At 43.1% G+C, this 17,283-nt stretch overlaps 1 protein-coding gene across 2 annotated transcripts in view; it reads right to left on the bottom strand.

The window, feature by feature from the left end:
• SMARCA2 (SWI/SNF related BAF chromatin remodeling complex subunit ATPase 2) overlaps nucleotides 1-16,562 on the bottom strand; it is a 102,832-nt gene extending 86,270 nt beyond the window's left edge. The window contains exons 1-3 of one of the 2 annotated variants that reach the window (XM_072360594.1): nucleotides 16,397-16,562; nucleotides 6,268-6,528; nucleotides 391-514 (exon numbers count right to left, since the gene is read on the bottom strand). In XM_072360594.1, the coding sequence (XP_072216695.1) occupies nucleotides 391-514; nucleotides 6,268-6,492 (349 nt within the window). In that variant the 5' untranslated portion in view covers nucleotides 6,493-6,528; nucleotides 16,397-16,562. Of the gene's footprint in view, nucleotides 1-390; nucleotides 515-6,267; nucleotides 6,529-14,763; nucleotides 14,895-16,396 lie in introns of those variants that run through there. The other variant, XM_072360593.1, reaches the window with a different exon arrangement.
• Nucleotides 16,563-17,283: the final 721 nt, after the last annotated feature.

Raw genomic sequence — 17,283 nt, 5'->3', positions numbered from 1 at the left:
ATAAAAAAATAACTGGCAAGAAGTCTGATATGAAAGATTTCTTCAGGTTTGCTTGGACTCTTCTCTCTTGCCATTCCTTCATCAATGGAATAAAACAGATACTATTCTATTGCATTTCCATTTAGCCACACCTATTCTACAGACATATTTGTAACAGACCATGACACAGACTTACTCCAATTATGTGTTGAACCTTAAGAAAATGTCGTTTTACTTTTTTCCAATACATAACCAATAAACACTCCAGACCAGGTGTGTTGCTCCCTGATAGGAGATAAGTTTTTCCAAGTAAAGACAAAGGAAAATAATTAGAATACTATTCCATGGAACTGCTGACTCTCTGCAGCATAATGTGGCCTCAAATGTATAGCATGCGTAGTATGTATGAACCTTGGCTATGCTGGTCCATTGGACTCTGAGGCGGGCCCATCCCAGGGTGAGGAGGTCGCATAGTCTTCATGGAGCCACAATGAACGTCTTCAACCATTCCTTTCTCATGCAAGCCATCCATGGACTGTGAAAACAAAATAAGTATTTAAACAGAAACAATGTATAAGTTCACTATAAAAATCCAAAGGACTTTAACTCAAAACTTAAATAAATACAAAATACAGAAACTTTTCTTAACTGTCATTCAAACAAATTCAACTGAAACATTTACCCCTGAAATCAAACATTTTGGAAAGCACAAAGCACCACTGGACTGCTTGTTCATTTCCATTTCTTTTTTTAATTTTTTGTTTGTTTGTTTGTTTGCTTGCTTCCTCCTTAGGATCTGTTTGGCAATGCCAGGGAGGCAAACTGCCCACACACAAGCACATGAACAGCACTGGTCTCATATTACAAAGCGATGTAACATACACCAACTTGTTAAAGTACAGCCTGTGGCTTGGCTTGAACTATTTTTAGCCCAAACTTTGCCCTTTCTGTCTCGGCTCTACTGGAATGCCCCCAACACTTTTTCTCTTTGAACACAAGGATATAATTGCTAGAGGTTCCCCAGCTTTGCCTGCAAAGAAGAGGTTAAGGCAATCAAGGAATTTGAGTAGACAAGGTTCTACTCAAATACTTGCACTCCCTATAGTTCCTGATACCATATTCGCTCCTCAAGAACTGCATTTACCATGGTACTTGGTATGCAGAACAGGGCCAAATGTCTTCCAAAGACGGTGCAGAGAAAACAGCTTGGGGTCAGAAAAACATGCTGGAGGCATGCAGGGCACTGGAAACCGTTCCTTAATAGAAACGGTAAGACTCCAAACATGAAAACAAGGCAAGAAGTGGTATCAGAAGAAAAAGGTGCCTTAAGAAAACTAAAGAGGTCTACCTGAGAACAAAAATTACACAAGGCCACTAAACTGAAATGAGATTTTGCTTCCTCTCTGACAACTTCAGAGTATTTGCAAGGCTTGGTACTAGGAAAGAAAAGGCTGTCATCACTTATCTTTACACAGAAACTGCCCCACTCCAAAACATACACACAAGCAAACTAAATACTGTTATTGCAAGCCCTGTTGTACACAGACACACTGCAGTCTGTTTAACACAAATGCACACCTATTAAGTCTCTTTTAAAAAAGTCAGAAAAACTTATTCCAACTTAAAGTACACATTGCTAACAAAAAAGTGTCTAGGAAGGTACATTTAGTTGAACACAGACAAATCTCTTCTCTTTGAGAAATTTGTTGCATATGGATTAATTAATCATAGGTTATCCTTTTTATATAGAAAATGGGGGAAAAAAAAAATTATACATTTTATCTGTAAATCCTTCATAAAATTCTACATTTTCCATCAAAATAATTTTACTAGACTTAAATTATCTTTAAAAAAAAATAACACTTTTTGTTTAAGTCAGCATTTTTGAAGCACTTCACCATCATTTTTTCCTTACCAGAAACTTAGGATTTTAAAAAGTTACAAAAAAAGAAGAGAAGCAAAGAGGAGTTTTGTTTCAATAGAATGTTTGATCATGCCATTACAAAAACATCTGTGAAAAGAACTTGTGTCAGAAAAAAAAAAAAAAAAAAAAAAAATCTGATACATTTTTTTGAGTAGATGAATTTGGGACATGGAACAGAAATGTAGAGATAGATCAACACATGAAAAATAGTCTAACTGTGCTGACTATGTAAAGCTAGCACCCTTTTCTGAAGCAAAGAATATGTCTTCCTCTCTCTTCTCCCCTGTTTATAAAAGCAACCAACCCTGATGAGAATGCTTAGTTCACATCTTAGAGAGCTGGATATCACAGAAACAGAAACTCTTATACTGCCAGAACCATTCCTATTGTGCCACAGTACATATCTATAACTCAATCTTTAGGATCTCCAAGAGGAGAAAAATATTGTTCAAGAAACCAGATCTGATTTCTTTAACAGAGGACTTCGGCTGTACACACCTCTGGTGTGACAGCAGGGATGACTGTCACTGCATTAATGGACAGCAGTAGTGCAGCCTCTGTTGATACTGGAAACTTCAAAGAGACTGAGATGGTACACAACATACATACCCATGGGTATCAGAAATACAAGCACACAGGAGGAGGTGGACAAACCATTTGAGCACTAATGAAAAGCAGCAATGAGGAAGAAAGCAAATACATCCCCACACTTCTCCTTTCAAAAAGAATTTAAGGCAAAACAAACAGGAATGGCACATGACCACAAACAGAAATACCAGCTGGAGGAATGGTTCTGTGGGAAGAAGAGCTGACCAAAAGAACAGAAAGATCTTTTTTCCAAAAGAAATTGAAAACAAAACAAAACCTGGAACAAACTGAAATGTTTCAAGTCAGACAGAGGGGAGGGTAAGTTTAACCAAAATTGCATTTGCTTCGCTGTGTTTGCAGAAACTATGCCGTGAAAGTCTAAAAGAGAAATTCATCAGAAGCAGATTTATAAAGGCAGAACTGATGGATCTGTCTTTACTAAAAAAGCCAAAATAAAGACGAAGGTGGCATAAATTTCTTCCAAGACAAAATTAGTTTCAATGATGTCAAGTTATGCAATGAGACTTGTGTTTTCAAGAATATGCTTAATCTAAAAGTATCTCTATGGTCCATGGGAAAACATGTAGATCCAAATAGATAAGGACTACACTGCCTGAAAAATTGTTATTTTTCACAACATCTTTGAAACACTACATAGTTACAAACTTAGCTGATGACCTGAACCTATGTAACAGCAGCACCATTACTGAAACCTTGTTTCACAAGCCCGAAACAGTTAATTCCCTAGAAGAGTAAAATCAAAGCAATCATGCAACTATACTTTGCCCTAGTATTTTCCCACCTTCTGATTTTTTCGACTCATGATAAAATCCAAGGCTGTTACAGTTTGCCCATGTCACAGTGCCCCAGAAGATCTCTAAGTATCTCTCCTTGAATCTGTGTTCTCTTGCATCCAAAATGCACATCAATAAAAACTGGAATTGTAATAACTTCCCTGTCAATTTCACTGGTAGTCTAAACATTTCTTGAGCAAGTAATAGGAATGATAATTAACTTACTGTTTCTATCAAAACTACGTTATTATGTAAATCAACTGTAAATTTTCCCGTGGAAGTCTTTTGGGACTGTTATGTGAATATACAGTCTCCATCCTCCAATAGTAACTGCTTCCAAGTAAACAAACTTTAGGAATCAAAACTTACTTAACCAGTCACTTACCTACTTTTTCAGTATTTTCATTTTCATGCACTATGGTCTGTAAGCTAGTCAAACATCTAACAAAGAATCAAGGCACTTTACCGCCTTCTTGGTGGATTCTGAAAGTGAGAAGCACAATCCCACCGCATATGCACAGTGTATAGCCAACATGTAATAGCATAAATGGAACTTTTTTTTTACTCTCCCACTCTTACTACACTTCTACTTGTCCAGTTTAAACTAACTAAATAAATAAACAAAACAAAAACAAACAAAAAAGCCAACCCAAAACACCATGTTAGATCACGACATAAAGGCCAAACAGCTTTAAATAAAGCTAAACAGACATAAAAAAAAGTACCTTGTCAAACTGAAAATTACAAGTGGCTGACCAGATTTTTTTTTTTAACTACATGGAATGTCATTCAAGCAGCATTTGCAAAACAGTCTAGAGGCACATTTTCACAGAATTTCTTGAACAGACCCTTCCCAGAACTTCTCTCTTAGTTGTCTCAATACAACTGTTTCTGAAGTTGTACATGAAAACAGGCTAAAAAAAAATGATCTAGACTGAAAAGAAAAAAAAAAAAAGTTTCCTTTCCACCTGCATCAGTTCAACATTTTTTTGTAGCACAGTCTCAGCTTCTCTCTGTCTCTCTCTGTCACACACACAATCCCTGTAAGAAATTTAATGATTACTTCTAATGCTGATATAACATCAGACATCTGAAGAACATCTTGATCTTTTAAGTCCCCTTCAACCCAAGTTATTCTATGATTCTATGAACACAGCATATAGCAGTTGAAGACAGTGTACAAAACATTAAACTGCTGAACTACAAATTCCTGATGTTGGTCTTATTTTCTTCAGGTACAGAATCTCTTAATAAAGGAAGAACTGAGAAAATTGAAGAATGTAAACCTCATCCATCTATCATGTTTGGAGCACTCACCAGAATAATGGCACCTTAGGTAGCCAACAACCTCAAAAACAAGAAAATACCAACTCAAAGTAGGAAATCTAGTCTGGCTAATTGCTAACTGACTTCAAGATCTGCATGCAAAACTTACAGTTATTTAAAGTATTAATTTCTCAGAGATTACAACTGCAGCAGTTTAGTACAAACAGGGAGTTGGATCATAGCCTTCTTCACTTCAGCTGTCATGGTGTTATTAGAAATTTTAATGATACAGTTCTTCACGCATTGGCAGTGTTATGTCTCTACTAAATAGACATTTTAACTACTTTAATGATTAAAATTAATCCATACGTGAAAATGACACACAAAGTTGTCAATTCATGAGGAAAATTAAGATATGTTTACATTACTTTAAAACTATATTATTACTTTGATTTGAATTTCTTTACTGATCTGCTTACATAATATGTATGTTTGCATGGCAAGGTCTCAGTTGCAAGGAGCTGCAGAAGTGGCCTTTAAACACAGCACAGCAGCTGCCCCACACTAGCTGAAAGCCAGTTTCCAGCTGGATCCAAAAGCAACCCACTGCTGGCCAAAGCTGAGATATGGCCCAGTTGCACCTCTGTGATAATCATTTTGAGAAAGGCTAAAACACTGCACAGTAACAGTGAGAAAGAAGAACAGGAAAATGTGAGAGAAACAGCCCTGCAGATACCAATTCCACTAGCCTGTTTTGCCTGCAACAGCCATTGCTGAGTGATTTCCCTATCCTTTTCTCAATCTGCTAACTTTCCCGCTGTATCTTCTGCACCTTCCTGCCCTGTCTTGCTGAGGAAGTCAGAGAATGGCTTAGGTGAGCACCGTCAGTCAGCAAGGGTCAATCCACAACAGCTTGTAAAAGTAACACATAGCATCAACAAAAGTTAGCAAAAAGCAGAAAATCAGTAAAGTTTAAGTGATCAGCAGTTCCAAATACGTGACTCACAGACACATGAAAATGACAGTACAAAGGAGATTGTTCTCAAACAGAAAATTCTGCTCCTGCAAAAATCTTCTCAAAGCAGAAGACATTAAGAACAGTCCAAGTACACGTATAACATTAAGTGTACGACAACAGCTACTATACAATTATTCACACACTCTACAACATGGAGTCTAAAATTCCTTACTAAGAAGGAGTCTATGTAAGAGTATTTCAACACAAAGTTTTCATTAACACAGAAAATTAAACAAATTTGTAGGCACAAGCTATGGAGAGTTAAAAGTATTAAAACAAATATCAAAATTAAATCAAATCATAACTAAATCAAATTGAATTGTGCAAAACTAAAGAAGAACCCAGAAAAATTTTACAGCAGTATGATCCTCCAAAACAGATAAGGATGAAAAGTAAAAGGTGATTAGAATCACCTACTGTAGGTTTTTAATACTTATAATTCCAACATTTTCTTTAGTAAGGTCTAGTGTACTGGAAAGCATAGTATATAATTCAAAGTAGCATATTAAGAGCAAAGAAGCTGTATGTAATCTCACGTATGCATCATCTTTAGCAACAAAGACAGAACTAATAGTGTTGTTGCAGTTCAGCGGGTGATAGGTGAACAGTTATGCAGGCCTAAACGCAGAAGAAGTTGAGTTTTTATTCACTGGGGAGAACTTCAAAGAATAAAAGTTTCACTTGGAATTAATTATTACCTTATGCATTTGATGCATGCCTTCCTGTGGATAGTCAGTAGGCCCCATTGCTGGCATTTGATGCGGGACACTGGGTGGACCAGGACTTGGCCCCATCATGCTGTGAACTGAGCCAGGAGATGGCCCTGGTCCTGGGCTAGGTCCTAGAATCGGTCCAGGTGAAGGTCCTGGTCCAGGGGAAGGACCAGGGTGAGGCATGGCGCCAGGGTCTGTGGGCGTGGACATCTATTTTCTGTCTCTTCTTCAGTGAGCAGAATAGCTCTATTAACAAAAAAACAAAACAAAGACATTTTCCATATGACATCAGAGCATTCAAGAAAATGTAATAAAGAAAATGTACTAGCAATTATCACATACACACATCTAAGGGGTCACCAGCAGAAAATGCTTAAGTGATTCTTAATATGGAACATCAATGTGATCACCCTTCAAAAAGCCCATCAGAAGGAGGAAGTTCCTGATAGTTCAGTCAATTTCTGGACACAGTATAAGAACAAAGAAGCTACCAGGCTATGTGATATATCTACTAGAGAAAATTGTAGTTCAACAGACTTGCTGTCATCAAATTACATAACAGAAGGTCATGTACACTACTATTGAATACAGAGTAGACCTGTGCAACTCTGTGATATATGTGTGTTCAGAAATACACACTCAACATGTGATGGCAATTCTTATAAAATTCATGGGGATATAGCAAAACAAGTGTTAGAAGTACTACTAACGTTATCTTCTGAATACTTTTTTTAGTTAGATATTGAAGAATTTTCTGATTGTCGCTACATACCACCTCAGTATCAAATAAAGCACACAACAGAAAAGAGAATTACTTTGGCTTGAACACAGTTAGAACTCACTCGAGGGGTTCTGCTGATGTCACAAGCCAGGAGAATGCAGCTCAAGTGGCTTATAAAACAGTAAGGGCTCAGAGAACAAATGGCAGGCTTTTACAAGCTGGACAAACAACTACTACTATTCTCTATTTCTATGTTCTTAAAAGAACAAATTGATGCAGGGTACAGGCTTGAAACATCCTTTATCTTCCTGAGAACTTTTATCAATGGCTAGCATTGAGAACTTTTAGTCTACTATTGTCAGAGTACTGTAACGCAGTGACATAACTGCTATATTTTTACAAAGTTGATAGCCAGTTGATGGCAACAAGACCAGCCATATTTCTTGGTACTCCCCCCTCCCCAAAGCCTCACTTTCCTGTGTTTGATCACAAGAATCACAATTATCTCATTATCTGAGTAACTAAGACAGCAGAAAAGTAGCACCGCATAAGAAAACAAGTTACAGATTTTTTAGGTTACCAAATTGACTTTCTAAAGTAACAGATGGATCCCAACATTAGCACAAAGAAGCAAGCAGGATCACCACTTTCAGCAGTAGCTGACCATTGAGCAGGCTTAGCTTGCTCTCTCAGTTCATTCCAGACACAGTTAATAGTTACCTGCATCAAAGTAATAAATCCAGCACAGTGAAAAATAAGCCTTTGCAAAAAGCATTTTAATTTGCAGTATTTCCATAATACATTACGGGGCTCCCTGACCAATATTCTCTCCTTATAGAAGTTGTTACAGAAGATTGTTCAACACCCACATCAGGGTTTATACACAAGCCATGGTTAGCAGTAATTACTTTCTAACAGAAGTGGTGTAACCCTGTTATGGCATTGCTTACATAAACCCACGTTGTAACACTGCAAACACCCTGGCTCACAGAAGTCAAATTAAGAAACACTGAAGACAAGCAAAGTAGCCTCCTGAGATTTCTACCAAAGCAGAAAAGAGGCCTATCTGCATGACACATCAGAAAGAAAAGTAGATTTGTGTTTAATTATGGCAATTAGGGAATTCAAAGTTTACAGAACTCTTTTTTTATTTTCTTTTACAAGCAAGAGTCTTTGCTTACTGGGTCCAGTAGAGAAAATAAAATACTATCACATCTAGACTACTTCCAATTATTTACCCGTAGTTATCTGCATGTTCTGCCAGGATCAAAACAACTCACTAGCTTTTACTTATAATACCCTCCAGTTGAGTTTCATTAGCTGCTACTCTGCTCTGATTCAAGGCAACAAATCAGAACAATGGCTGCTTAACTAATTTAAAATAAACTAGCCTTACCTGAAATAAGCTGCCTTAGGACCTTAAACGCTTGCAAGGTAAAACAAGGTGATACCACTGAAGCTTCTCTCTTCAAACAAAATGTAACAACAAAACGCTTGAGTCCCTCACATTCCTACAACATTGCCACAGAAGGAATTGCATCATCAAACGTCCACAGCTGCAAACACTATGCTATAGCTTCTTGCAAGATGCCTGGAATTGCCCGGAATTTGGCTGGAAAACAGATATTTCTGCAAAACAAAGAGCTTTTATACGAGCCAGGTTCCATTGCGAAACATAATACTGATCCTGTCAAAGCCGAGTCAGTACGGTAATAGCCAAATTCAGTACATTCAACAAAGCAGAACCTAGTACCAACTCCACTATCCGAACAAATGGGTACAGAACCACAACTCATACAAAGCTACCATTAGTTCACAGTATCCCAAAATAATCTATATCATAAAATACTTCATTTACAGCTATATATTAGAATAAATATCAAAATCTCCCCTTCTGTTCACCTCTATTGCAAACTTGTCACTTGCCTAAAAAGTAACCGGCCCTGATCTCTGCACTGCTAATTAGAAGGTCATTTACATATACACTAAGTTTTTCCAGCAAGCAAATCTGGAAAATTCTGAGTAATTTTGAATGGGATAGCAAGTGCCCAACATGTGGAAAACGATGACAACAAGAGAGTAATCCTGACACTCCTAACTCCAGATTAAGTCCCCTATCCATCCCCTTTAAAAACAGATAAAGTCATTCAATTTTGTATCATTTTGAATATGTCTAAAGAAATTTTTATAAATCAAAGAAAATATTTATGTGGAAGCAAATAGTAACTGTTTACAAAATCCATATAATGGGAACATACAATAATGTAAACCATAATGTGAATGCAAGTAATTAATGGTGCACAAAACCAATTTTTTTTTAATAATGGTCACTACCATTAATGTGAATGCATTATACATAGCCTGCCCAATTCTACTTAGAGTAGAACTGCTAAATAAGACATTTATGAACTAAAACGTTTCAAAAATAGTTTAGTTTATATTACTAAAATTGATACTGTATTAAAAATTCGCAAATCAGGAACACCATTCTCATTAAAATTCTGTAGAAAGTAGATATTTAATCTGTCCAGGCCCTCACAAAAGTCTCATTAAAGTCTTGACAAAAAAAAAAAAAAAAAAAAAAGAAGAAAAAAAGAGAGAGAAAACAGATCCAACGATAGCCAAGTTCTATCCTGAAAACCTTGTTATAACGTTGGGTGAATTATGGTGCCTTTGCTGAAATAAGCAAAATGAAATCAACATTCTGGCAAAGCCAGAGTTAACTCATTTGTTTTGACTGCCTTTTTAATGAGTAGCTCCTGCTAGTTACAGAGAAAAACAAAACAAAAATCTCACTGTCCCAGATGATGTAGCTGTTGGTTCAGACTCTCCTGTGTATTACACGCTAATAGTTTCTCAAGTGTCCAATCTTTAAATTTCCTCAGATTTTCAATATAAGCAGAGTAATTCACGTGACTCCCAAAAAGACACAGCTGGTTTAGAGCTGCAATCCCATATCACTTCTTAAATTCATTTGCATCCTACCTTTAGCGAACACTGCAATTACACAGCCTGCTCTGAAAGTAATGCCTCCTATTTATCTGCACAGAAATTACAACAAACAACACAATCACAGTACCTTGCAGAGCAAACTGCTACAAAATTAGTGACAAAATTGACACAGTCAGCACCATTAACTATGCATTTTCTCCAGCGACAAACAAGAGCCTGCATGCCACACCTGCAAATATTGGTACCAGCAGAGATGACTCACTGTTACTGTCACCACTACAATGTGCTTCACAGTCTTCAAACTTGTATACAGACCAGCGTTATCATTTTCAAGAGAAAGGTGTCCTCTTCTCTAGTCTCACTCTGCAAGCTCAAGCCTTCAGCTTTGGCAGCGTTGTGACATAGCAGTCAGAACTGACAGTTCATCTAGGTTCCAGGAAATCCAGATGGACCAGCCCTTTCCTATCCCAATAGACAGCACACATCACTTTACTCACTGGGAGCTGCATCTTGAACTTTTTCTCCAAGGAGGTATTCACACACCCCCACTCCATGGTCTGCTGTTTTGACTCCAGCTCATGGTGGTGATACCATATTTTGCCATCAGTAATGATGAGATCCAGGAAACTGTCACCTTCAGCCTCATCCTGGTTCAGTAGGTCCAGATAAATTTGCATAGAGAATTTTTTCTGTTACCACAGCTGAAATGCACCACCCAGTGCCTCGCTGTGCTCACACACAGTTTGGTCTCCACAAATGCTCTCCAAGAGTCAATGAATGTCAATGGTTGCCATCTTTTTCTGCATGGAGGAATTCAGTGACACTTTCACTTCATCTACACTTTCATATTAGACACTATATTTGTCAGACTGCCCCCTACTTCCATCTGTCACGCAGCAGAAAAAATGCAGTGGAATATTGCCAGGAAGGTTTTGCCATTCCACCAACATCAGTTCCTGGTGTCCCAGGCCAACATAACAAAATAGGAGGCATTACGCTCAGAGCAGCCTTTAAAAAAGGACAGATTCTTTTCTCCCACATTTGCACAGCAAAGTGTGACATCTCACTCACCCCCAACACACACACACACACACACTGAAGTCTAGGCAGACTATAAGCTGAACACAAAATCCCCTCACTACTTTAGCCCCTGTTAAGAGAACAAGAGCAGCTTTAATTCAGTTTGTGAATCCTACTTCTTACTGGTCCCAGGTAATTTCTCACACCTTTTCTGTACTAATCAGCGTACAGACAGATAAACAAAAATCCATCACTGTCAAGGTAGTCTTAGAGAAATGGAAATACAACAAGAGCCACAACATTAAGAACTTAAGAGGGATACTCACGCCCTTTGCTCCACTCTTTCTAGAACAAATGATCTAGGACAGTATCTGCATTATAAAGAATTTGAGTATGCTTAGAGGGAATGTTAGGTAAGTGTGTATGTTTTCACACCTAGAAAGTTCTGTAAATATAGTTCTTTCATCATACATTCACTCAGTCTTTCAGAACACAGAGCATCTAAGCACATTATACACACTTTGCTATAAACCTGACACAAACCTGAAGTGAACAAGGGCATGGATCTGAAACTAAACCACAGTGGGCAGTAAGCCACCAGCACTACTTAGGAATTCAAGACCAGCTGGACAACCAGAAAGATCCAGAGGTTATAGACTGCTTTGGCACAGAATGATTACACTGCATCTAGGAACAGATGGAGCAGTAAGTATTTATAATTCTTCTAGTTGTTTCCCTTACCATTCAATTCGACTTCTGCCTGTCTGTGATTGACTCAACCTAAACTGAGTTTCAGTTGTTTTCAACCAGATCCCCTGCTTTGGACAGACAGTGAAAAGCAAGAAAACTGTGCCAGTTTCATCCAACAAGAGGGGAACGTGGATCCATGCTACACAGATGCTGCAAAGTACTCTCCCTATAACTCCACAGAAAAACTATTACAGTCTACTTCTTCTCAGACATCTCCAAAAACAAGTCACATTTCAAAGCTGGCTTAAAAAACCTACACTGCAAAGCTGAGATACAATGCATAACACCTTGGTGTTATCTTTAAAATACTACCAAGCAAAATCAGAAATGATACTTCTAATGGCTCATGGTATTTGCGTCACCCACTAACTGTAATCAAAGGTAAATGTTCAGAGTTTAAGACATGATTCACAAAAGCAGTAGCTTGTTACAATTAAAATAAATAACCCATAGTTTTTAGAAGCAAATCAGCATTATGTGTTTTACAACACCCCTGGACACTATGCAGTGACATTTATGAGCACTTAACTACTGTTGTTTCATCAAAGAATCAATCAGTAAACAGTAGGTGTACATGAAAAAGTGTAAAATCAGTAAAGCGGAAGAGTCACATCTTCAGCTAAAATAAACCAGAATTATTCTGTTGACATGGGAGAAAACAAACACAGTAACAGCTGAGAGACTCTGCCTTTGCATACTCAGATACATAACTTTACTGTAACTTGAAAATCTTCTAGAAGGTAACTTGTAGTTCAGACTACAAACTACAGAATCTGAAACACTGCAATGTAATTGCTTATCCAGATACTTCAGTCAGAGATAAAAACCCCTGGATGCTGCCTTAGCTGATTGTCTAGCCATCTACCAGAGGCTGGCTGCATCCTGTTGAAGAAATTCCTATTCCCACTGTGTAGCTGTTTCAGTTTTCCACAAAGAAACAAACTACTTAAACTCACAGACTAAATTCCCCCAGAGCACTAAAACAGCACCAAGAAATGACCACCTACCAGCCTGGGATGAACATACTAACCAGCCCCACAGAAGTCATCCTAAGTCAGAGTTCATAGAAGTTAGGTTAAGCTATGTCACCAGACTTCAATGAAGAGGCCAAAGCACAGCCGTGACCCTTTCCATTGGATTTGCTACAGAAGCCAACAGCCTTCAAGAGAAAAGGAGGGCAGGCACGACAGTTGGAAGTTCACGGAACTGCCTTTTAACCCCACAGCCATGGTCGCCACAAACAAATCTGTCAATGCCCAAGATCAAGCCCATGTCTGCTGCACACGTAGGTTCTATTGTACATCCAGGGCACAGCAAACTGTCTCATGACAGCACTGATTGATTACAGATTAAGTTTCCATACAGTGACCTTTTCTACAAGTATTAATGATGATTAGTGAACATCATCTTCATGTCAGACTCTGAAAAACAAAAGCCACAATTAGAGGTAGGCAAAAGAATTAATTACAGGTCTCTATTTAGATGGGGAAGAAGGAAGAAAGCTGTTTCTTACTATGAGTTGTTTAAAATAAAGTATCAACAAAGATGAGGCAAAGGCATCTTTTTCATAACAAGAAACATTCTTAGCATTTGCCCTAAAGATCCTGGCTCTAAATGATTCACCTAAGTGCTGCAACCCCGCAGTAATACATGGGGACACACTCAGAGCAAAACGTTTACCCACAAGAAGAGTAGACTTTAAATGTGTTAGAAAAAATAAAAACAATTTTCAGTCTTAGTCTTCTTATCCTGCTACACCAGCAAACTACCAGAGATGTGTTTCAAGAGCCTTGCTTCTTTCTCCAAATCATCCTTCCTTATTTTATAGCTTGCAAATAAGACATAAGCTGTTCTCTGCTGCCATTTTCACAACAAGCGGTCTTTATGTCATAACACTGTTCTTCTCATCCCGCTGGAGGATCAACTGAACAACTGAAAAATAAGACTGATACAAAAGAGGTGCATGTCCAAGAAACACTTCATACAGAAAGAACACACACGCCAAAAAAAAAAAAAAAAAAAAAAAAGGCGTTTCAAAAAGCAATCTGCAAAGATGTCCAAATTCATTTAAAGAATAAGTCTTTTTCAGTTTAGGATTGCTACTTCACAGCAATGCTGATGGTCCAGACCATGAACACTGATGGAAGAAGTGCAGACCATGCACACTGTGACCTTAACTTCAACAAAACCTGATAAATTATATCTAGAAATGTTAATTTCATGTACACCTTTGTCAAGAATGTATTTCATATGAGTGTTAGCTGGAGCACTTTTTCCTCTTGTCAACTTCAAGCCTCAGGCGTTGGTCAAAGCGTTTTTCAAACTTCACAAGAAATGCTCACAGACCACTTCAGAAATGAACAAAAGAAAAGATCTGAGACTGCTTTGAACACACTCTTCTGGCGCATATGTTCTATGAAACACCACAGAAACACCAATACTGAAGCTGAGACATAACAACTCATGAGAGAAACGCTGTATTTAATGAAGCTTTAACCTCACCTCTGTCACGTCCACGCATTCTGTGTGATACACCCAACCCTGGATGTATTTTAAAACGCTCATTATTCGATCTTTCCTTCTATTGCTGACACAACCCGGTCTTCACCGCTACCACTCTCCTACATCATTTTTCGCATAGAATCACAAAAGGACAAAAGAAACAAAGTCAAAGACAGTAAGGGGGCAATTAGGCTCCCGAAGAGAAAGTGTGCCTCGATTTGCATAACAATGCCCGGCTCACACGGCAGCGGCGGCCCCACCTCGGACTGGTGCACTACTGAGGGAACTCGGCTCGGAAACGTGTGTTTGCCTGGGCCACAGAGGCTGTGGGTAACGTTAAATGACACGAACAAACTGGAAACAAAAACAAAAGAGATTGCAAATGGCACAAGGCGGTGTCATAGGTCCTACGTCACTTTTTTGCAGAAAGCGCGCACACTACTTCCAGTGGTAAAAATAAAAATAAAAAAATAAATAAATAGACAGATAAAAACCGATCGCGCTTTACCGTTCCCTTTCTTCGGTTATTTACTTACCCAAAGTACTCGCGGAAAGACAAAAAAACGCGGTGTTCACCGAAGTTCGGCGAGGCTGTGTGTCGTCAACAGCCGATGCCGAGGCGAACCGCGCGGCCACAACAACCGACACAGAACGAGCCTAATTACTTAATAACGATGCGCGCTTCGCAGAAGGCAAATTGGGAAGGAGAGGGGGGAATTAAAAAAATTAAAAAAAAAAATTAAAAAAAAAAAAAAAAAAAAGCATTTAACGGTAACTTCGGCTGCAGCGTGAAGGACCGTAACTTTCCCAGCTGTGCACAGACTGCCATTCCACCATGACAAATTTGGGTGGGGGGGTGAAGCAGTCAGAACCCGAAGCCCGTCCGCTCCGCTCTTCGCCGTCGGGCCCGGCCCCGCTCGTGGGCTCCCGGACGGCGTCCGCGGGACCGTTACGCGCCGCCCGCGCGGGGCAGGGCAGCGCCTCGGCAGCGCCGCGCGGCTTCCGGCCCGGCCGAGGAACGTAGGCCTCGGCTCGGCGGCGGGCTGCACCCCGCCGGGCCCCGCACGCCCCTCCGGCCTTCTTGGAAAGTTTTCGCCACGGCCCAGAGGCTCCCGAGCGCAGGGAGACGCGGCCACGCTCCGTCCCTCCTCCCGGCCGGGCCGTGCGGCTCCGTATCGCGGCGGGGCGCGGCGGCAGGCGGGCTCCCCCCGGGGCACGCCTCAGGGCAGAGCCCGGCCCGGAGCCCCGCCGCCCTGCGCCCCCGCCACCATGTCACCGCCACCGAACGCGTCCGTGCGCGAAGGGGGCCGCTTCCTGATCGTCCGCCGCCGCCCCCGCCCCGGCTATGAGAGAACTTTTCCAGGTGCCGAGCTCCGCCGGCGCGGCAGGGCGCTGCACGGCGCCGCGTCCCGTACCGGCGGCTGGGGCAGGCGGCTGGAAACTGAGCGAATTAAAAAAAAAAAAAAAAATTTCCGCGCACACCGGAAATAAAATGCTTTTCGCTTGGAAAGGCGATCGCCAAACCGCGAGCGCACGTTGTGTGTGTGTATGTGTGTGTGTATGTGTGTATGTGTGTGTGTATGTGTGTGTGTGTGTGTGTGTGCGTATGTCGCTCTGCGGGGCGGGGGCCGGGCAGGCGCGGTGCCCGCGGGGAACGGACCGGAGGCAGCGGAAGCCCCGCGCGGGGCCGCGGCCCTCCCTGCCTCCCCTGCCTCCTTCCCTCCCTCCCTCCCTCCCGCGCCGTGACAGGCGCCCAGCCCGCGGCCTCCCGATGCCAGCAGCGCTGCGGAGACAGCCCTGCACCGCGCTCAGCCGCAGGACGCCCCAACTTCCCCGAGCCACGCAGCCGCGGTGGGGAAGGGGCAGGCGGCCCCGGCCGCTGCTCCCTACTCCGACTCCGTCCCCGCTGCGGACGGAGCGAAAATACCGCGGCCGAACGCCGCTGGCGGGCGGTCGCTGTCCCATTCCGCTGCCGGCGGTGCGCGCGGGGGTTATTCCCCCGACACCGCATCCAAACTTTCTTCTCCCCGCGCCGCGCTCGCCGTGCGTACACCGGGGCGTACACCGGGGCGAACCGGGCGGGGGGCGGCCGGGGCTGCGCTCCGGGAGCGCGCGGGGCGGCGGTGCGGAGCTGACGGCGCGGGGCCCCGCGGGGCGAGGTGCCTTTACCTTCCGCTCGGGCGGAGCGCCGCGCCGGGTGTCGCGCCGCTGCCTCTGGGCGAGCAGCGGAGCGGGGACGGAGAGAGGCTAGGCGCCGAGCATGACTTCACCGGTGACAGCCATTCCCTCCGCTTCCCAAACTCCGGCCCCGCCCACGGCCCCCTCCGCCGCCTCCCCGCGCCGACGCCGCCGCTGCTCAGGAAGCGCCGTTCCCACTGGCCCGCCGGCGGGGTCTGCCCGCCCCCCAGCGCGGAGCCCGCGCCCCTATTGGCTGCCGCCGCCCGTCGTTCAGCCGGGAGGCCTGTAGGGCGGGGGGTGCGGTATGCGCCCGGCTCTGCCCGCGACAGCCGCGCCGCCGCCGAGGCTCCGTCACGCCGCCTCCCGGCCCGCCCGCGCGGAGCGGAGCGCGGGTCTGGGGCCACCTCCGTGAGGAGGCGCCGGCGGGCGGCGTGGGGATAGGTGGAGAAGGTGCTGGAAGCGCGACGCTGCCCCGCGGCCTGCCTGGGCCGGCCCGCAGCCGCGGGGCGGAGCGGGGAGGAGCCGGGCGGCGGGCGGCGGGGCCTCCCGCACCTGGCGGTGTGCGCCGCGGGACACCTGCGGGAAGGGGCGCACACACAAACAAAAAGGCTCGCAGAAAGGCGTTACCGAAACTTCGGGGCCGCAGCCGTGGCGCGGTGAGGAGGCGGCCGACAACGTTCAGGGCGGCCGCCCCCTGTCCATCCGCGGCGCCGCGCCCCGCCTGAGCCCCGTGCCGCCGGGAGGCCGCGGGGAGCGGGTCGGTGACGGCACGGTGCGGGCGGGTAAATGGCGCCGCCGTGCCGCTCCTTGTCCCCCGCTCTCGGCACGCTGCTCGCACCCCGGGCCGGAGGGGCTTTATCCGTGCCCGGCCACGTACC

The sequence above is a fragment of the Excalfactoria chinensis genome, chromosome Z, assembly GCF_039878825.1.
Source record: "Excalfactoria chinensis isolate bCotChi1 chromosome Z, bCotChi1.hap2, whole genome shotgun sequence".
Taxonomy (NCBI): domain Eukaryota; kingdom Metazoa; phylum Chordata; class Aves; order Galliformes; family Phasianidae; genus Excalfactoria; species Excalfactoria chinensis.
Note: the sequence above shows the minus strand (reverse complement) of the source record. Positions and strands in the feature narration are given on the sequence as shown.